Source organism: Eptesicus fuscus, chromosome 6, assembly GCF_027574615.1.
Source record: "Eptesicus fuscus isolate TK198812 chromosome 6, DD_ASM_mEF_20220401, whole genome shotgun sequence".
NCBI classification, from domain to species: domain Eukaryota; kingdom Metazoa; phylum Chordata; class Mammalia; order Chiroptera; family Vespertilionidae; genus Eptesicus; species Eptesicus fuscus.
This window is the reverse complement of record NC_072478.1, coordinates 6,850,462-6,872,557: the sequence shown is the minus strand read 5'-3', so window position 1 is coordinate 6,872,557 and position 22,096 is coordinate 6,850,462. Positions and strand designations below refer to the sequence as shown.

Here is a 22,096-nt window from a genome sequence, read left to right as displayed (position 1 = left end):
TTGTGTGAAAGGCTAATCATTCTGAAGTTTCCATACCTCCTCTGTGTGTTCCATGGATTTCTTCCTAATTATGTGCCAGGAGGTTTATGAAGATAATAACAAATTATCTGCTAATTTAAAGAATGCAGCTGTCTTGAAAAGAGTAATTGTTGATTTCTAGATCAGTGATTTATCATCTGTGGCTAGTTGTCTCGTTACCTCACTAGCTTTCTTCAGTTACTTGATTGTAGGATGGTTTTAAATGATAAAAAACCATCTTGCCTAAGTTTGCCCTTGAACATAAAGGAATTCTAAAAAAATACACTATCATCCATCACAAGGGACATTGCATTTGCTAATGTACTCCAGAACCTATATTGGCCCCTCAATCTGTGCAGGCCCAGAGTGAAGCAAGTTTGGAATACAAGTATGAACAGGATATATTCTTGTCTTTGAATTTATTAAGTTACTTAAAAGAAAATGTAAATGTAAATCACTCTTCACCTATAGCATCCTACCTAATAATAGACAAATATGCAAATTGACCGTACCTTCGCTATGCCCGCGATTGGCCTGGAAGCTGGGGGGGGCGGGACTCGGGGTGGCCGGGGTGGCTGATTGGGCCAGCGGAACGCTGAGCTCGCGTCGCCAGCGGCGGCTCGAGCTCAGCGTCTGCGCCATGGCTGTGCTGCGGAACAGAAGGGGCCTCTGGGGCAGCGAGCTCACGTCCCACTGCGGACCATCAAAAGCGGGGGAGCTGGGTGCCTGTCCACTCAGGCACCAGGCCTTTCAGAAGCCTTTGTGGCGCTGGAGGCTTCTGAAAGGCCTGATGCACCAGCTATCAAAAGCAAAAGCGTGGGAGCTGGGTGCCTGTCCGCTCAGGCACCAGGCCTTTCAGAAGCCTCCGCCGCGTTGGAGGCTTCTGAAAGGCCTGGTGCACCAGCGGACAGATACCCAGCTCCCCCATGATCGAAAGTGAAAGCGTGTAGGGGACCCTACACGTGCATGATTCAATCATGCACTGGGCCTCTAGTTACTACATAAACCTATCCGTGTTAACATGCACAGTGCTGATTAAAGCTCCTGTGCACGGGAAGCAGGCCGGGCATGTCTCCCACCACGCCCAGGAGGCCCTCTGGACTCCTCCCAGGGACATGCAGAGGTGCCTGGATGCAGGCGCCCCTCGCCCAGCCAAGGAAAGCTGAAGCTGTGAGAGCAGATGTTAGTCCACCTCAACTCAAGGAATCAACATAGTCTCTGGGGAAAAGAAACAGCCAAAATCCAGGGTGCACCTGCTTTAATGAAAAGCAGCACAGATCCTTTTAAAGATCACACGCAGGAAGGAAAGCCTGCGTTGTTGGCTGCTGCTTTTGAGGATATTTTGAGGTTTGTGCTGGCTGCTCTGTGTTTTTTTTTTTTTCTTTTTTTTTTCTCCATTGTGGAGTGAGCTGCGCTTGGGCTAGAAGAGTGTGAATCCCTAAACCTAAGGCCATGGTAAAAAGGACTCAAGCTAGGGAAGAAGGCAGGGATGCCCCGTGGAAATGGTTTTAGGAGCCCCAAGTCATGGTGACAAAGACATTAACAAGGGAGAGCAGGAAGCCAGGTCAGAGGACGGAGGAGCCCATATCGGCACAGAAGGTGAAATACCGGTGGAGAAGGGGATGACACAGCGGGGGTGGGGTGGCTATGCAAGCTGCAAGTGAGTCAGAGGATGGAGTCAGAGTGAGGATCAGGGAGGGGGTGCACCAAATGTGGCTGCACCAGCACACATGCAGAGATGTTTTATTCACTCCGAAGAATGAGCACATGAAATTAGAAGTTTAAATTAGACCACCCCTACGAAACAAGAAACTGCCCCAGTGGCCCTTCACATACATGACATTGAGCCCACAGCTTGCCTGCAGAGACGGGAGATAAGGGAAATTTGTTTCCTAAGAACAGTGGCTCAGACCTCCGTCCTTATCTACCAATGCTGAAGACAGAACAGAGCCTAGTGATCCTGGAGCCAACGCAGGAGACATGCCATCTGGGGTCGGATCACCCCTCCACTCTCCCCTCCTGAAAGCCACTGTGACCCCCTCAGCAGAGCCAGTTACCTCCTCTTACTTCCTAGACTCCAGGCCATCTGCATTCATGTGATCTGTGCTATCAGGTCATCCATACATTTGAGCAAATAAGTTGCTTTGTTATGTCTCCAAATAAAAGAGAAACAGGTTCTAGTATCTCCCAGAATCCTATATAATGAAAGAGTAATATGCAAATTGACTATCACTCCAACACACAAGATGGCTGCCTCCATGTGGTCAAAGATGGCCACCACAATATGGTCTGCAGGGGAGGGCAGTTAGGGGCAATCAGGCTGGCAGGGGTGCAGTTAGGCATCAATCAGGCTGTCAGGGGAGTGATTAGGGGGTGATCAGGCTGGCAGGCAGAATCAGTTAGGGGCAATCAGGAAGGCAGGCAGGCAGGTGAGCAGTTGGGAGCCAGCAGTCCTGGATTGTGAGAGGGATGTCCAACTGCCCATTTAGGCCTGATCCTACCAGGCAGTTGGACATCACTCGAGGGATCCCAGATTGGAGAGGGTGCAGGCTGGGCTGAGGGTCACACCCCCACCCCCATGCACGAATTTAGTGCACCAGGACTCTAGTCACAGTAATAAAAAGCATGACTCTATATGTAAAATGCAGCAAAATATGGATCTCACATTTGATATCATATGGTCACCTTTGAAATTCTCTCTTTCATTAGCTTCTAGGATAAACTGTACTGATTCTGTTCATTCATTTATTCACTTATTTATTCACCTACTATTTATTGGGTGTACATATGTGCCAGTCACTCCTCAAGGTACTGGGGATATAGCATTGGACCAAATAGAAAAAAAAAATGCCCCTGTCCTCATGTAGCTTACATTCTGTCTCACTATTCTTTCACTCCTTTTCCTACGTGTTCTCTCTCTCTCTCTCTCTCTCTCTCTCTCTCTCTCTCTCTCTCTCTCTTTCTGTTAAATATGCATATTACATGCCAGGACTTGTGTCAAATGTGTGATATCTATTAGCTCGTTGAATCCTGAGTGGCACAAGCACTGTCCTCACATGTTAGAGGAAGTGGGCATGGAAAGTTGACACAGCTCCCCTAAAGCCCCTCAGCTAGCAAGTCTCCAGCCCAGGGTCAGGGTACACTTTCTGTCGTGGAGCCCTCTGTACCTCTGCTTTCTTGTCTAATGTCAGGGTTAGCTCATACCTGTCTGTGTCTGCTCTCCAAGAACCTATCCATTTCACTATGCACATGCTATTCCAGCAGATGCTCTCGGACCTTTTAGATTCTGCCTGCTGCCAACGCTCCAGGCCAAGTGTCACGGGAGCAGTGCCACCGGACCTGAGTCATCTGGCCTGGCTTCTCCCGGGGGCCTTATCTGCCGTCACTCACCCTCGTCTGGCCGCACACCAGCCTGCCTGGGGCTGGAGTAACGGGTAGATCCTGCGCCCTCCTCAGGACTCTGCCCTCTCATTGCCACGGCCCCTTCCCACCTGTGGTTTGCACGCGCTCTTCAGGTGCTGGCGCAGGGTTCCACGGGGCCCCAGAGGCTGGTTCCGAGTCCTCTGTTACAGTCTTGCAGCGCCGGCCAGCTTCCTTGTCCCAGTTGTTAGGGCTCTTGAGAGCTGGGCCACATGTCTTGTGCTCACCTTGCCTCTGGGAGCCCGGCTACCAGATTGGGTAGTTTGCTGCAGACATGACTACTATCACTTCAAACTCAACAAAATGCACATTACATTTTGTTCAATGGCAGATGTCTACCTTCCAATGACCTAATGACCTCACCATACTCATCCTGGGTCAGGATCGCCCACATACTGTCTGTCAAAGCAACTTCCTCCTTCCCTGTCTTTCTCAGTCCCCCCATGTCCACAGGAGCAGCAGCTCTGACAGCCCCTGCCTGATTGTCCTTCCAGGAACCTCTTGGCCTCCAGCGTTGTCACCTCTGAGGTCCGCTGGGCAGCAATGCTCACTCCCTGGCAGGCCCGCAGGATCCTCTCTGAGCCCAACCAGGTAGCTATTCAAATGCTCTGAATGTTGCGGGTCTATAGACCTATCATCATCACACACGTCTATTCGGGCATCTAGCTCCCCTTCAATTCATGTACTCATTAAAAAAAAAAAAAATCATGAGCTAATTAACAGGAGGTAGACAGGTTGGAGTTTGGAAAAAAGATGTTAAGAAATCATTAAGTATGTAAAGGCTGAGGAGGCTACTGGGTGGCGCAGAGCGTGGCAGAAGGAAGGCTCTCAGCCCTTCTCCGATTCACGGGAGGAGGAAACGGGAGCAGAGGAAGGCACACAGTCAGGGGCTGCCGTCAGACGCGTCCAGGTGCCAGGAGGCCTGGAGCGTGCCTTTCCCCGGTAGCCCAGGGCCTGTGCGCGGTCGCTTTTCACAGGGAGGGGCTCCTCTGGCCTCCTGAACGCAATCCTGCAGATAAAACGCGTGCTGTGCCCGCTGGTCCTCAGGCAGCGCCCCTCCCGGGAGTGCAGGCAGGACGGAGAGATAGCGGGCGGGAGGGAGACGGCACGGCCGGCGCGGGGCGGACGGGCATGGCCGCGGGGTCGGCGGGGCAGCGCCTGCGGGAGGAGGCGCGGTGCCCCGTGTGCCTGGACTTCCTGCAGGACCCGGTCAGCGTGGACTGCGGCCACAGCTTCTGCCGGCGCTGCATCTCCGAGTTCTGCGACCGGGCGGACGGCGGGCAGGGCGGCCTCTTCGCCTGCCCGCAGTGCCGCGGGCCCTTCCGGCGGGAGGGCTTCCGCCCCAACCGGCAGCTGGCCAGCCTGGTGGACGGCCTGCGGCAGCTGGGGCCCGGCTCGAGCCCCGCGGGGCCGCAGTGCGCGCGGCACGGCCAGGAGCTCAGCCTCTTCTGCGAGGAGGACCAGGCGGCGCTGTGCTGGGCGTGCGACTCGGGCCCCGAGCACCGGGGCCACCGCACGGCGCCGCTGCAGGAGGCCGCCCGGCGCCACCAGGTGAGCGGTGCTCGCGGCGCACCTGCCGGACGGCCGGGCCGCCGGGAAGGGCCCTCGGACCCCGGCAGGCCCAGCGGAAGCGTCCGGGGACCTGCCCAGGGACAGGGCCTGGCGCCAGCGCCTGCTCCCCAGGACTTCGTGTCTGCCCCAGCGCCGCCTCCCCGCCCTCCTCGCCTCCCCTGCGTGCCCCTGGCACTCGGCCCCGCGCCCCCATCGCCCCTGCGCGCACCACCCCCTCTCCCCAGCCTCCGCACGCCCCTGGCATCCCCCCTGTGAGATGAGTCCCTCCCCCCCACAGCACGCACTCAGGTTGGGAAGGGGGTCCCTGCCTTTGCTCCGTGGTACCCCCTCTGCGACCCTTGCTAAGGAGCACAGACGCACGCCGCTGTGCAGGGTCCCTCTCCCACACAGCCCTCCCACGTCCTGTACTTTCCTCCTTTCCGCTGCTGAGAGTCCCGGCCCACAGTTAGAGCCCGGGTGTCCACTTGCTGCTTGGTTACAGGCGTGCATTTTTATGGAAAACCTTCCTAAAAACTACCATTGGCATAACGCCTTCTTTTACATGGTGTTTACCTCGCCTTATCAACACGGTTACCAGCGCAGTCCTGGGGTTCGGTATTAGTTAAATAGCGCCCGAGTGGGCACAGGGCTCTGCAATAGGAATCCAGGAGCTAAGGGCACAAGCAAGTCTTGATTCAACTCTTATTCGGGGACTGAGGATGTGAGCACCTTAATGAAGAGGTGCCTTCTATAGGAATACTCCCCCCACCCCCTAAAAGGGTCATCTGTGAAACTCTAGACATAGAATTCTCCTTCCTGGTGCTCCTCAAAAGTTCCTGGACATATTCTGAACACATTTATTTATTTATTTTAAATATATTTTATTGATTTTTTGCAAAGAGGAAGGGAGAGGGATAGAGAGTTAGAAACATCGATCAGCTGCCTCCTGCACACCCCCTACTGGGGATGTGCCCGCAACCAAGGTACATGCCCTTGACCGGAATCGAACCTGGGACCCTTGAGTCTGCAGGCCGACGCTCTATCCACTGAGCCAAACCAGTCAGGGCCTGAACACATTTAAATTCCTGACATCTGGAACAGCTACTAGCAAAAGGAGATATTGACATGTTTATCTGAAATACTATCACGATGAAATGAATTAAAGCACAAACTTTCTTTTATTTTTAAAACTTAGTTTTAAATCAAGATTTGGGGTGTTTATCCCCTCAGCTTCCCTCTGGACTTACCTAGAAATACCTCTCGGAGTTTTCTTTTTGGTTTTGGTTGCCACCCACAAAACTCAGGTGCCAGCTATGTCCCAACCAGGCTTTTGCGGAATGTTTCTGCCTTCTTCACATCCAGAAGGCGCCGTACAGAGCATGGCTAGTGCAATCTTTCTAGAGACGTTTTCTATATGTTAGTAGTCTTTCGACTAAGTGCCAAATAAACATCTTCTGAGCATCTTAGCCTCTCAGTCTCAACTTGTTAGGGCTCCATGTTCTCTTTCTACAGTGTCTTCTTCACCAGCCAAGATGCAGCAACACTAGCCTCGTCACTGTTGTCCCAAGCACACCAGGCCGTAGGCACCTCCTTGCTTTCGCTCACAACTTCTCCCACGGGAGGGAGCTTTCCTCCATCTACATGTTTCTGTTCCTTTCAAACGCTAACACGAATGCCATTTCGGTCTTGTTAAATCCTTCATTAATCCTAATGCGTTTTACCAGCATTACTTTATTATTATTATTTTGTAGAAATAACTGGTGTGTAGGACTTATTAATGACTTCGGCATGAGTTTTTATGTGATGAGGCTTATTAATGACTTTGGGTAGAGTTTTAAAATTTGTGGGTAGGTGTATCTTTGTGTGTGTTCTCTGCAAATTAAATATGTGTTTACCTCTAGCAGGGGCTAGGGTTGAAAGGAGATTTAGTTTTCATTAAATTTTTTTCACTCCTTGTGAGATTTACAACATTCTCTATTTCTTTTTCATTGGATAAATACCAACTTATATGGTTTCTTGTTGCCTAATAATAATAAGCACTTTTCTGATTCCAAAGTAATAAATAATTTTTGGAAGTTAACATGTACAGGTTTAGGAATAACATTATTGCTCAACAGGCATTGATAGGTAAGGATTTAAAATCTATTGAATGTTTTTACTGATACTGCCTAGTTTTTATATATTCTTTAAAGCACATTTTACAAAATTGGTATCACATTACATAAAATATACTTATTTTAATTAACTTTATAATTTTGAGTATTTCTTGTTATTAAGCCCCTTATTTTAATTTTATCCTGTTAATGTAAAATACATTTTTCTTTACCTCCTACTTTTAATATTTTGGTTAGTTGTGGTTTTACTATTTCAAATATGCCATAATGAACATACTTTTAGATATACCTTTGATTATGTCTCACATTAACAAAGTGTATTTATATTTCATTTCGTTATAACGAGGTTGGACATATTGCTATGCTCACAAGGCCTGTTTCAGGTGATCTTTGTAGCGCCTGACACACCTCGTCGGGATAGATACTGAACGAGGGCATCTTAATGGTCTCAGCATATCTTCCCAAACAGGTGAAGCTCCAGATGGCCCTGGAGCTTGTGAGGAAAGAGATGGAGGAGGCCTTGACTCAGGAGGCCAACGTGGGGAAGAAAACGGTCATCTGGAAGGTACGAGAATATTGTGACTTCAGAAGGCTTGCATGTTTGAAGGATACACTTTGGGTCATTAAAGTATTCTTCCCTGCCCCAGCACTTTTGTTACAGCTGCGCCCTTCTTATCTGTGACCCCCACCTGAATCATAGACAGCTTTGCTGATCTGGCTCTCACTGTATCTCACTGGTGCATCCCTGGAGCCTCGAGCAGAGTCCGGCTCTGCCACTACGAGGTTGAAGATTGCATTTGCTGGATGAATGAATAATAAACATTTCATAGCATTGATACAGATGAAACACAGCTAGAGGAGATCCATCATACATAGAGCAGGATCATTTGGACGTTCAGCCTCCTTTTTAAAAAAATATATATTTTATTGATTTTTTACAGAGAGGAAGGGAGAGGGATAGAGAGTTAGAAACATCAATCAGCTGCCTCCTGCACACCCCTTACTGGGGATGTGCCCGCAACCAAGGTACATGCCCTTGACCGGAATCGAACCTGGGACCTTTCAGTCCACAGGCCGACGCTCTATCCACTGAGCCAAACCGGTTTTGGCTCAGCCTCCTTTTTTATACTTGAATTTTTTATTGTTGACACTATTGCAGATGTCCCCCAATCCCCCTCCCCGCGCCGCTTTGCCCACCTACCCCAGCCCCCCGCCCCCCCCGCCCCCGTGTCCCCTTCCCTCGGCCTTCATCACACTATTGTCTGTGTCCATGGGCTTTACATATATGGTATGTTCTTTAGCTAATCCCTTCACCTTCTTCATCCAGTTCACCCCAACCCCTCCCCTCTGACATTTGTCAGTCTGTTTAATGTATCCATGCTTCCGGTTCTATTTTGTTCGTCAGTTTATTTTGTTCATTAGATTTCACATACTAATATAAGTGAGGTCATATGGTATTTGACTTTCTATGATTGGCTTATTTCATTTAGCATAATACTTTCCAGGTGGAGCCATGCTTCTTTTTTACAGCTTTTTTTTTTAAATCCCTTCATCTGCTGATGGGAACTTGGGCTGCTTCCAGATCCTGGCTATTGTAAATAATGCTGCCATGAGCAGAGGTGCATACATTCTTTCTGTCCCCTTCCCTCTTTCTTCCCTTCCCTTCCCTTCCCTTTCCTTCCCTTCCCTTCCCTTCTTTCTTTCTTTCTTTCTTTTCTTTCTTGTGTACCTGTCCAATTTTCCCAACACCCTTTATTGAAGAGACTATCTTTACTCCATTGTATGTCCTTACCTCCTTTAGCATTTCTTGCAATGCTGGTTTGGTGGTAATGTACTCCTTTAGACTTTTTTTTGTCTGGGCAGCTCTTTGTTTCACCTTCAATTGTGAATGATAGCCTTGCTAGATAGAGTAGTCTTGGTTTTAGATTCTTGCTCTTCATTACTTTAAATACTTCATGCCATTCCCTTCTAGCTTGTAGTGTTTCAGTTGAGAAATCAGCTATAGCCTTATGGGAGCTCTCTAATAGGTAACTGATTCTCTCTCTCGTTGCCCTTAAAATTCATTGTCTTTAAAGTTTGCTATTTTAATTATGATGTGTCTTGCTGTGGGCCTCTTTGTGTTCATTTTTATTGGTCTCATTGTGCTTCCTGAACTTATGGGACTTTTTCCTCCTCCAGTTTAGGGAAATTTTCTGTCAGTATTTTACCAAACAGGTTCTCTAGCCCTTGCTCACTTTCTTCTTTCCCTGATACCCCTATGATGTGGATTTTGCTGCATTTTGTGTTGTCCCTCAGTTCCCTTAAACTGTCCTCTTGCTTTTTAAGTATTTTTTCTTTTTGCTGCTCTAATTGAGTGATTTTTTTTCTACCTTGATTTCTAATTCACTTGTTCCCACTAAGTTCCTTGTAGTTCTCATTAAGTTCCTTGTAGTTCTCACTACGTTGTTTGAACATCCTTATAACCATTACTTTTAACTCTATTTCTGATAAATTGCTTGCCTCCATTTAATTTAGCCCTTTTTCTGGAGATTCTTTCTCTTCTTTCATTTGTGGCCAGTGACTTTGTTTCCCTAGTGTGCTTTTTTGTATTGGATAAGACTGCTGTACCTCCCTGTCTTGGATGGATGGCCTTCTTGTTGGACACAGTGTAGTAGTCTCCTTGATCTTATGATCTGGTTGCTCTTGGAATGTCCCTTGTATTGGTTATATGGACCATACTGTCGCATTTGGGTCTTTAAAAAAATTTTAATCTTTATTATTGAAAGAATTACATATGTCCCCCTTTATTCCCCAATAGACTCCTTCTAGCCTCCTGTACCCCTGCCACAGGCCTTCCACACCCTATTGTCTGTGTCCATGGGTTATGCACATATGCATACAAGTTATTTGGTTGATCTTTTACCATCCACCCTCCCTCCCCCACCTTCCCACTGAGATTCCGCATTCTGTTCCATGCTTCCATGTCTCTGGATCCACTCCATTTATTAGTTTGTTTTGTTAATTAGATTCCACATATGAATGAAATCATGTGATACTTGTCTTTCTCTGACTGGCTTATTTCACTTAGCATAATACTCTCCAGGTCCCTCCATGCTGTCTCAGAGGGTAAGAGATCCTTTTTTATTTTATTTTACTGCTGCATAGTATTCCATGGCTTTTTTTTAATCCATTCATCTACTGATGGGCACTTAGGCAGCTTCCAGATCTTAGCTATTGTAAATTGTGCTGCTATGAACATAGGGGTGCATACATTCTTTCTGATTGGTGTTTTGGGTTTCTTAGGATATATTCCTAGAAATGGGATCCCTGGGTCAGATGAAAGTTCCATATTTAATTTTTTTGAGGAAATTCCATACTGTTTTTCACAGTGCCTGCACCAATCTGCATTCCCACCAGCACTGTACAAGGGTTTCCTTTTTCTCACATCCTTGCCAGCACTTGTCATTTGTTGGTTTGTTGATGGTAGACATTCTGACAGGGGTGAAGTGACAACTCATTGTCATTTTAATTTACATCTCTCAGATGATCAGTATCTTTGAGCATTTTTCACATGTCTCTTGGCCATCTTTATGTCTGCTTTGGAGAAGTGTCTATTGCCGCAACCTTTGAGGCGGGGTTCAGGATCTGAAGGAGGGGCTGACACACAAATGAAAATGCTATACAAGAAATATGAATTTAGAAGGCATGGAGAGTCAGGTGGAGACCTCTCTCTTGAAGAGGTACCCCAACTTCTGGCTGGTCCACTTTTTATTTACTTGAATACACATTTACCCTTTAGCAATGCATACAGGCAGATCAAAGGTAAAGTTTGGTAAACAGCTATAGATTATTAGGTTAGGAAATTGCCTTGAGCCATTGAGCTCACAGCAGGGCAGTATTATGCTGATTTTCAGCCCTGCTGAATATCAAAGTCCATTGGCCTTCCAAAGGGTCTTTTTGCATTAATATGCTAACTACTGTTTGCTTTAGCCTCCAGTAGACTATTTAGGTCCTTTGCCCATTTTTTAATTAGATTGTTTGTTTTGTTAAGTTGTATGACTTCCCCATATCTTTTGGAGATCAACCCTTTATCAGATGTATCATTGCCAAATATGTTCTCCCAAACAGTGGGCTCCCTTTTCATTTTGTTGATGGTTTCTTTTGCTGTTCAGCAGCTTTTTATTTTGATGTAGTCCCATTTGTTTGTTTTCTCCTCAGTTTCCTTTGCCCTAGGACCGTGGGCGGCAAACCACGGCTTGCGAGCCACATGCGGCTCTTTGGCCCCTTGAGTGTGGCTCTTCCACAAAATACCACGGCCTGGGCGAGTCTATTTTGAAGAAGTGGCATTAGAAGAAGTTTAAGTTTAAAAAATTTGGCTCTCAAAAGAAATTTCAATCGTTGTACTGTTGATATTTGGCTCTGTTGACTAATGAGTTTGCCGACCACTGCCCTAGGAGATGTATTCGTAAACATTGTTATGAGAGATGTTTGAGATTTTGCTGCCTATGGTTTCTTCTAGGATGGTTTCACGACTTACATTTAAGTCTTTTATCCATTTTGAGTTTATTTTTGTGTGTGATGTTAAGATGGTGGTCAAGTTTCATTTCTTTGCATGTACCTGTCTAATTTTCCCAACACCATTTACTGAAGAGACTGTCTTGACTCCATTGTATGTTCTTGCCTCCTTTGTCAAATATTAATTGAGCTTAATGGCTTGGGTTGATTTCTGGGATCTCTATTCTGTTCCATTGATCTATATGCCTGTTCTTGTGCCAGTACCAGGCTGTTTTGAGTAGAGTAGCTTTATAGTATAACTTGATACTTGATAATTTGTTATTTTCAATCCTGAACTGACTGCAGACTTACAAAATTAGAAACTCCATATCAAGATCTTGGTCCTGCATTTTAAAAAAATCTACACTGGTTATTCTAAAGTAGAGATGATGCTAAGATTCCTGTTCTAAGCCAAGTAAATTTGCATGATTTTTATTATTGAGAATATACCCATGTGAGCCAAATGCGACAAGCACAGGTTTGATAAGATGGACGGTAAATTCTACAAAACCCTTTTCCTTCCTATATCTGTAGATATAATTGTGGTACTGAAAATGACAATATGAGGGGGAGATGCATTGCAGCCAAACCCCTTCTCACCACACGATCCCTCTGCTCCACTCCTCATAGCCTCCAGCATCTGGAGGAATTGCCTGAGTTGTACTTCCAGATCAGATTATCAAATTCAGAGTTGGTTCACTTAACTAGGTGAGTATTAGATGAACCTAGTCATTTACAAGGAGGTAGATGGAAATAGAGATGGGAAATTGGAGAGAGGGGTTGAGTTCTATGGGAGTTGAGGAAAACTATTATTAATTTTTTAAAGGTGATATTTTATGCTCTTTAAGCAAACCAAGATGTGATCATGTTTAAATATGGGCCAGAGAATGTAAAATGTGGAGAGACTGTGGGAGAATTATTTGCCTGTTGCACTCAGTTTAATATAATGCTGCTGTATCAAATATGTTTCTTAGGTCTATTAAAAAATGATGGCGGTGAGATTTGAGTAGAAATCAAAATCCCTGAGGTTAAGTCTGCAGTCAGTGGCCTGAGGACTGCTTAGCTCTTTCTGGACTCTGCAGAGAGCGCTGGCCCCAGGGTTCCAGATGTGGAACTGAGAAGATAATCCAGGTTCTCTAATCTCTAAGCCTTTCCTTGTTCACATCTATAGACCCAGGTCTCTGATCTCTTTTAATGATCCCGCTGTTTCTGCTCATGGCTCCTTCTAGTGATCCCTCTAATAGTAAATTTCAGCTGGTCTGTTAGTGAGTTTCCTCAATAATTTAATAGCCATTTAATTCTAATACCCATACTCCTCTTTCCCCACATTTTGTATCCATTGCTGAAAATGGAATATAAAAGTGCATTGTCCCCAAGACCAAATCCATGCCTTTCTTAAACTCTCAGCTTGAAAGCCCTGTCAAGTCAGGTGTCATGCGTGTTTTAAAATCAGCCAGTGCGTGCCCAGAGTGGGGGAGCTGCGCCCACACAGGACGCGGCCTTTCCCAGCCTCACTGCCTCAGGAAGGCAGCAGCAGGCGCTGCGCCCCGCCCTGGTGATGGAAGTCACCTCTCCCTGCAGGAGAAGGTGGAAACGCAGAGGCAACGCTTCCGGCTGGAGTTCGAGAAGTACCGCGGCTTCCTGGCCCAGGAGGAGCAGCTGCAGCTGCGGCGGCTGGAGCTGGAGGAGCGCGCCACGCTGCAGAGACTGCGCGAAGGCCAGCGGCAGCTGGCGCAGCGCGGCAGGGCCCTGCGGGAGCTGGCGCGGGAGCTGGAGGACCGCTGCCGGCTCCCCGCCTTGGATCTGCTGGAGGTGAGGTCCCGGAGGGCTGCAGCGCCCACGGCCCCGCGGAAAGGGCACCCTCGAGCTCACCAGAAGCGCATGAGAACCAGGGGATCCTCCAGAATCATGTGAAATAGTTCACATTGAAGAGAAAAACCTAAATAATTTTTTAAAATTAATTTTATCACTTGTGTAGCATTAAACAGAAGAAGGACAGCCTATACTATGTTGGCCTAAAACACTTCTTAAAACCTCACAATCTGTCAATGACTATATTGCTGTATTCAGTGATGGCCAACTCAAAAATTCTTTGGTAACCTGTCTCGGGCATTAGCCAAGCATATAATTCAATTTTAAGTTGTCCAGATTGGGATTTTTCACATTAAAATTTAAGGCCAACAGCCGCATCGCATGCCCGTTCCGGGCACAGTGCAAGTGCAGAGCTTGGTGCAGCTCGCTCAGATTCTGTGTGGTATTATAGACTAGACAAGTGGCAGGGAGACGGACATGTTCACTTTCTCTTCCATGAAAGCGTTAATCCTGGGTAATCGGAAATGCCGCCCTGGATGCATGCATGTCATCTGATTGAACCACGTGATAGAGGTTCCCAGGCAGACTTTATTCTATCTTAGCCCCATCGACTTACTCAGAGGTTTCTAAACTAAGTCATTCATATCCTCATACAAGGATGGTGACTTATAGCACAGTGAGGTCATTAAATGAAGAATTTACAAAGCATTTATATTTAATTTTATCCATTTTGTCTTTCAAAGATTTCTGTGTAAAAATTATTATTGTTTATTGTTATTGTTGCTATACCTATTTCCTTGTGAGCAAACTGAAGGTCAGAAAGGATTTTTTAATTTAAATTTTAAACAGTAGGTAAACACAAGAACGTCAGCATTTTTAAAAAATCCTCACCTGAGGATATTTTTTTATTGATGTGTGTGTTTGCGTGTGTGTGTGTGTGTGTGTGTGTGTGTGTGAGAGAGAGAGAGAGAGAGAGAGAGAGAGAGAGAGAGAGAGAGAGAGACATCGATGTGAGAGAGCTGCTTCCCCTACAGCCCAGCAGGGATCAAACCCGCAACCCGGATAGGTGCCCTGACTGGGAATTGAACCTGCCGCCTTTCGGTGTACAGGACAACACTCAACCACCTGAGCCACACCAGCCAGGGCAGAACTGTAGCATTTTATTTTTTCTTTTTATTTTTTCTATATATTTTATTGATTTTTTACAGAGAGGAAGGGAGAGGGATAGAGAGTTAGAAACATGGATGAGAGAGAAACATCTATCAGCTGCCTCCTGCACACCCCCTACTGGGGATGTGCCCGCAATCAAGGTACATGCTCTTGACCGGAATCGAACCTGGGACCCTTCAGTCCGCAGGCTGATGCTCTATCCACTGAGCCAAACCGGTCAGGGCAGAACTGTAGCATTTTAAATAACATTCATTGTCTTGTCTTATATCTCAAAATACAACTTATTTAAAATGAACATTCATTAGCACCAAATAAATGTTAAAATGATTTATAATGCAAATCTTAGGAGGATGTATTCAAATGATTTCTTTTTATTTTCATCCTCACTTTTCTCTTTTCCCCCAGTATCAGTAAACTACATCCAATGGCCAAGAACAAGGTCTGCCATAAATATAAACTCTATCATTTCCTACTTATAAAAATTAATCTGATAGGTGAACGTTCTTAGAGGGAGAGGAGAAATGTATGCAGTTGATTTATTTAATAATCTACTTGGCGATAAAATGGTGTCTTTATCCTCTTAGGGAACCTGTTCACATAAGAGTCCACAGAAATGAGGAATTTGGGGTTTTCTTTCAGAGACATTGAGAGTAATGCTTTATGTCTATACCTTTCACTTTCTCAAACACATTCTGCAGATATTTAAGTTATTTCTTATTAACTATTTTAAGGTTGACTTTATTGCAGGTGTTCCCCTTCCCCCTTTCCCCACACATACATTTGTGGCAGAACGTAACTCTTCATTAAAATATCCAAATGTCAGAGTTATCAATTTGGAAAATAGTTACATTGGTAGATATCATAGGAATTAACTTAAACTTTGTATATTCTATTCTCATAGAGGGAAACTGATTATATTATTTGAAATTCATGAGAAAATTCAACAACTGCCTACTTTTGTTTTTTATTAAGCGAGAGTCATGTCTTCTATTCTTTATCTTAGTAATAGTTAGTGATTTCCAATAGTTCCTAAAGGGATGTCCATGGTTTGTCCCCATTTTGTCAAAAGCAGTTCTGATATCGAACTCACACCTGCTTGTATTTCTCTTTTATTTCCAGGGGGTGAGAGGAACCTTGAGCCGGTAGGTTTACTTTCTGAAGCAGAGCACGGGTTGGGAGGGGCCAAGGAGGTTGGTGGATGTTGAAAACTGTGGGTTCTGTGCTCTTCGCAGAAGTAAGAGTGTCACACAGCTGGAACCGGAGTCCATCCCCCTGGAGCTGAAGACCATGTGTCGAATCCCTGGGATGAGAGAAATGTTGAGGAAGTTCCAAGGTGGGTTGCACCTTAGAGCTTGGAGGACAATGGTGTTTGGGGTCTGGCTGCTTCCTGGAGCAGTCAGGGACAGTGACAAGCAGAACCCAAAGTTTCGTGACTAAAGTCAGCACAGGTTTACTTTGAGGTCATGTTATTGGTTTATTACTGGACTGTGGAGGGTTTGGTTTCACGTCATCTCGTTCTGGGGCCCTTGCAGACAGAGCCCACCTCCTTCGTATTGCTGTAGCCATGGGGAGGGCGAGGTTATGGTGAACCAGGCACTGCTCCTGACGGTACACGTGCTGAGGTGGTGCACGTGGCTTCCCCGATGATGATATTAATGAAAATGTGTCCCATGGCAATGCCAGACTGTAAGGGGATGGGAGACAGCACCATGCCCAGAGGCAAGAGGACGGGGATGTGGGTGAACAGTCTTGATGCCAATATATGCTGCATTTGGTTAGAATAGTGGGCTCAGTAGCTGTGACAGGAGTAACATTAGTTCCAATAAATCTGCATTTTCTTGTTTAGAAAATGCTAAAACAGTATAATTTGAAGAACTAGATGAAACATATTTGAAAACAGAAAAAAAAATTAATATAAAAGCATTGCAGAGTATCCTATATAATAAAAGCCTAATATGCTAAGTGTCCGGTCGTCCGTTCAACCAATCAAAGTGTAATATGCTGATGATATGCTAAGGCTGCTCAATGGCTCGCTATGATGTGCACTGACCACCAGGGGGCAGACAGTCGACTGGTTGACCAGTTGCTATGATGTGCACTGACCACCAGGGGGCAGACACTCCAACCCGTAGGTTAGCTTGCTGCTGGGGTCCGGCCAATCGGAACTGAGCCAGATGGGTCGGACATGCCCTGGAGCCCTCCTGCAGTTACTCCCCACTGGCCAACCTCCCACATCCCTTCCCGGTCCTGATCATGCACCGGTGGTATCCCTCAGCCTGGCCTGCACCCTCTTGCAATCCAGGACCCCTCGGGGGATGTCAGAGAGCTGGTTTTGGCCCAATCCTGTTCAACGCAGGAGCTGCCCCCTGGTGGTTAGTGCACTCCCAGCCAGAAGCTGTCAGTTGGGCATCCCCCGAGGGCTCCCGGACTGCAAGAGGGCGCAGGCTGGGCTGAGGGACACCCGCCCCCCAGTGCAAGGATTTCGTGCACTGGGTCTCTAGTCAGATAATAAGTTTGGCTTATTTTATTATCTGTCAACTTGATGAGTTGCTTAAGTTAGAGAATTAATAAAGTAAAAAATAGTCATTTTTAGGTAGGAATAACTGTGGTGTCATAAATTAGTTGGTTTGGCCTGATTATGTTATTCTTTACAACAGTACATATTCAATTTTTATTTTTTTAAAATCCTCACCCAAGTGAGGATATTTTTTTTCCATTGACTTTTAGAGAGTGGAAGGGATGGGGAGGGAGAGAGAGAAAGGAGAAAAACATTGACGTGAAAGAGACACATTGATTGGTTGCCTCCTGCTCACACCCTGACTGGGGCTGGGGATTGAACCAGCAACCGTGTAACCGAGGTATGTACCCTTGAACCCAAGACACATTGGTCTGAAGGCTGACACCCTAACCACTGAGAAAACTGGCCAGGGCCACATTCCATTTTTTAATTTTTTAAAAAATACAACTTATACCAATAATGAAAATGTATTATGACTATATAGTGGTTTCACTACTTAATGGGAAACAGCGTGGTCCCATAGTGATTGCTGGGGAGGAGAAGGGGTGGGGAGAGCTAGAGGAGGGTATAGGGGAGATAAATGGTGATGGACTGAGATTTGACTTGGGGTGGTGAACACACAGTATAGTGTACAAATGATGTGTTGTAGAATTGTGCACCTGAAGCCTGTATTATTTTGTTAACCAGTGTCACCCAATATCTTCAATAAAGATGGGAAAAAAAGACATAGATATTACTGGATCATAGAAAATAGAACATATTATTGAATGAAAGAAGAAGACTATAAAAATATAAAATCATATAAAATTAATTCCATTTATGCAAAATACATATATATAGAAATATAATAATGCTTACCTATATAAAGAGGGGATTTATTGTGATTTTTACTTTATTCTTTATATTTTTAACATTATTTGAAATTTTTATAATAAAAAATAAAGCTAAGTTATGCTCCAAACCCTTCCCCCCCAACAACCCCAATCCCTTCTTTAGCAGTGATGTTCAATGACTTAACCCATGTTCTGATAGGCAGATTTATATATATATATCAACTGCATAAATTCTTACAATCATTATACTCTCAGAATTCATGTCCTCATATTCCCAATGCTATTTACAGACTGAAGTGATCAATTAATCAGTTCAACAAATATGCCAGCCACTTTTCTAAGCATTGAAATATGTCAGTGAACAACAAAAATGCTACAAATCCCAGCTTCATGTTGCTAATATTACTTAAAATTTTCAATATACAGGAAATGTTAGAAGATGATATAGAATATTTAAAAAAAGGAGAAAGTAAGGGTGACCAGAAGTTCTGGGGGTAGGGCATCTACTTTTGAATTTTGTGCTGGAGGAAGACCTGACCAGTAGGGAATAACTCAGCTAACATTGTTACAGAAAACCGGAGAAGAACCAAGCAATACTAAGAGAGATGGAGTTACATTTATTACGCGCGGGTCCAGAGGAAAACGTCTCTCAAATTCTGGGCCCCAACATGCAGGAATTTTCCCTATTTATATGTTTTTACCTTCTTTGTCTCCCAAATATGGGGTGTTTCCGGCCTCCTTTGCAAGTTCTTAAAAAGCCCCTATGTGCTGGGGCTTTGAGACCTCAACCAAAGGCCTGGCCTGGTGCCAGCACTGATAACTTTGTCTGGGGAAGGTTTAATGGCCTCTCTGAAGTGGGAGTAGTCTTATTTTCCTTATTATTTAAGCAAGCAAGCATTTACAGAAGCCAAATAGCAGGGTTAAAATTTCAAACAGCAGTTTTTATATAAGATGGATGCTTCAACATCTGATCTAGAGGCGAGCCTTCCAGAGAAGATATGATAGAGGTCTTTTAGGACCTGTGAGGAGGCCTGTACTGCAGAGTCGGGAGGACAGTAATTAGACCTCTGATCTAAATGCTTTACCTCTAAGTCAACTAAGGAATCAGTGAACAATTGTAAGCGGATGAATAGCGTGATTGGGTTAATCAGGTGTATTAACAAAACATCACTATAAGTGACTTAGAGACAAATAAGAATAGCAATCATAGTAGTAATGTTTGTTATTGTGATATTAAAACTAAAACTATATTAATGAAATTCACTATTTTTTATTATTTATAAAGAGAAAGCACTGAATTTTACATTCTTACTTCTTCACCCAGATTTCATATGTAGATTTACTTATTATGTTTACGAGTAAAATTTCACATCAATCTCATTGGGACGTCTCAGTGTCAGTATTTGTGTTCTGTTGCTGCCCCAGACTTACTAGTAGTTACTTAAAACCACATGCATTTATTAGCTCAAGACTTCCGGATGGGGTGAGCTGGCTTCTCTGCTTAGAGTTTCACAAGATCAAAATCAAGTTGTTGGTCAGGCTAGGCTTCTGTGAAAGATCTGGGGAAGAATCACTTCCAACCTTACTTAGGTTCTTAGCATAATGCATTTCCAGGCAGTTGTAGGGCTCAGATCCCCATTTCCTTGCTGACTGTCGGTTGCAGGTCAACTGCCTTTCTCCTCATGGGGTGCCCCCTCCATCTTCAAAGCCAGCAATGGCAGATCAAATCCAAATATCTCTGCCTTTTTCTGGCATGAGCCCAATATCCAGAGCAACCTCTCTGATTTTTTTTAAAAAGGTTGATGTGATTATATTAGAGCCACCCAGATCATCTCCCAGAGTATGAAGGTCACGGGTTCTACCTCAGAATTCCACCTTAGCATAGCTTTGAAAGTGGTGGTTTTTATATTAATGACATTTTCTTATAGTTTCTTAGAAGAAATTTTATATATTCCAAGTAGTTTTTAAATTTTATTTTAAATTCAAAAAGATATTCCAAAGAGCACCCAAGTGCTTTGGGTGTAGAGAAAAGGATGCTAAGTGGTTATGCACTTGTTTTGTTATAGCATCAGTGTTTATGTTTTGAATGGGGCAATAATGAGCTCTGGATTCAGAGTAGCAGTGGAATACACTCAAAAGTAATGAAGAAAATTCTCAGCAACCTGCAAGATGAAATACTTACTGTGCCTTTTCCATTCTTTTACGTGTCCCACATTTTTTCCACAGTTGATGTAAAGCTAGACCCGTCCACAGCGCACCCTAGCCTCCTCTTGACCGCTGACCTGCGCAGTGTGCAGGACGGAGAACTGTGGAGGGATGTCCCCAACAACCCCGAGCGATTTGACACGTGGCCCTGTATCCTGGGTTTGCAGAACTTCTCATCAGGAAGGCATTACTGGGAAGTCATGGTGGGAGAAAGAGCAGAGTGGGGGTTAGGAGTCTCTCAAGACACAGTGCCAAGAAAGGGGGAAACTACACCATCTCCCGAGAATGGAGTGTGGGCCATGTGGCTGCTGAAGGAGAACGAGTACATGGTCCTGGCCTCCCCATCGGTGCCTCTCCTCCACCTGGAACGGCCTCGTCGCATCGGGATTTTCTTGGACTATGAAGCAGGTGAAATCTCCTTTTATGACATCACAAACGGGTCTTACATCTACACGTTCAGCCAACTGTTCAATGGTGTTCTCCGACCTTACTTCTTCATCTGTGACACAACTCCTCTTGTCCTGCCACCTATGACAGAAGCAGAGCCAGGAAGTAGTGCATCCAGCAGTCATCCTAACCCTGCTTCTGACATTAGAGACGACCATTCCTAAAATTCTGTCTGGAGATACACTCCAAGTGGAGCAGTTTCCTGGAGCAGAGTGGAGGATATACAAATGCGAGGCCTGAACCAGTGTCCCCAGTTTAGGACAGCACTTCAGTCACTGCTGGCATGGGAAATTTCCCACAGGGACAAAGACAAAGTATGAACTATTTGCATTTGGAAGACATTGTGAAACTGAAATATAATAATATTAGAAGTGGAATATTACTTCTAATATTAAATATAAAAAGCCATCACTTTTTATCAAGATGGCTCCACATGCTTTCTTGATGACTCTTTTAAAATGAATTTTGTCTTAAATATATTTACATATTCATTATAATTTCTCATTCCTTTCAATTCTTATCTTCCATGTATTAACAATTAGAAATGGCAGTTCTTTTTTAACATTTTTTTTTAATTTTTTCAATTACCATTGACATATGATATATTAGTTTCAGGTGTACACCCTGGTGATTAGACATTATGTAACTTACTGAGTGGTCATTCTTATAAATCTCATACCCATCTGAAACCATAAATAGTTATTAGAATATTATTGACTATACTAGAGGTTCAGTGCACAAAATTCATGCACAGGGGGGTGGGGGATGTCCCTCAGCCCAGTCTGCACTCTCTCGCAATCTGGCACCTCTGGCTCCTAACGACTCACCTGCCTGCCTGCCTGATTGCCCCTAACCACCTGCCTGCCTGCCTGATTGCCCCTAACCACCTCTGCCTCACCCCTGCCATCGCAGCTTCATCCAGAAGGTCATCTGGCTGTCTGATCTAATTAGCATATTATGCTTTTATTATTATAGATTCCCTATGCTGTTCTTTACATCCCCATGACTATTCTATAACAATGAATTTGTACTTTCCCATCCCCTCATCTTTTTCAACCATCCCCCTGACCCCCTTCCGTCTGGCAACTGTCAAAATGTTCTCTGTTATCTATGAGTCTGTTTCTGTTCTCCTTGTTTATTCATTTTGTTTTTTAGGTTAAATTGTTAATAAATATGTATTTATTGGCATTTTATTATTCATATATTTATCTTTTTTTTTTTCTTTCTTGTTCTTCTTAAAGAAGATCCTTTAACATTTCATGTAATACTGGTTTGGTGGTAATGAACTCCTTTAGCATTTTCTTGTCTGGGAAGGTCTTTATCTGGCCTTCAATTCTAAATAATAGCTTTGCTGTATAGAGTAATGTTTGTTGTAGGTCCTTGCTATTCATCACTTAGAATATTTCATGCCACTTCCTTCTGGCCTGCAAAGTTTCTGTTTAGAAACCAGCTAACAGCTTTATGGGACCTCCCTT

At 44.7% G+C, this 22,096-nt stretch overlaps 1 protein-coding gene across 1 annotated transcript; it reads left to right on the top strand.

Moving 5' to 3' along the window:
* Positions 1–4,569: 4,569 nt before the first annotated feature.
* Positions 4,570–20,996, top strand: TRIM58 (tripartite motif containing 58). Its single transcript, XM_008151527.3, has 6 exons — positions 4,570–4,989; positions 7,573–7,668; positions 13,218–13,448; positions 15,738–15,760; positions 15,851–15,951; positions 20,196–20,996. The coding sequence occupies exons 1-6, from the start codon at positions 4,570–4,572 to the stop codon at positions 20,783–20,785; spliced, it is 1,461 nt and encodes a 486-aa protein (XP_008149749.2). The 3' UTR covers positions 20,786–20,996.
* Positions 20,997–22,096: the final 1,100 nt, after the last annotated feature.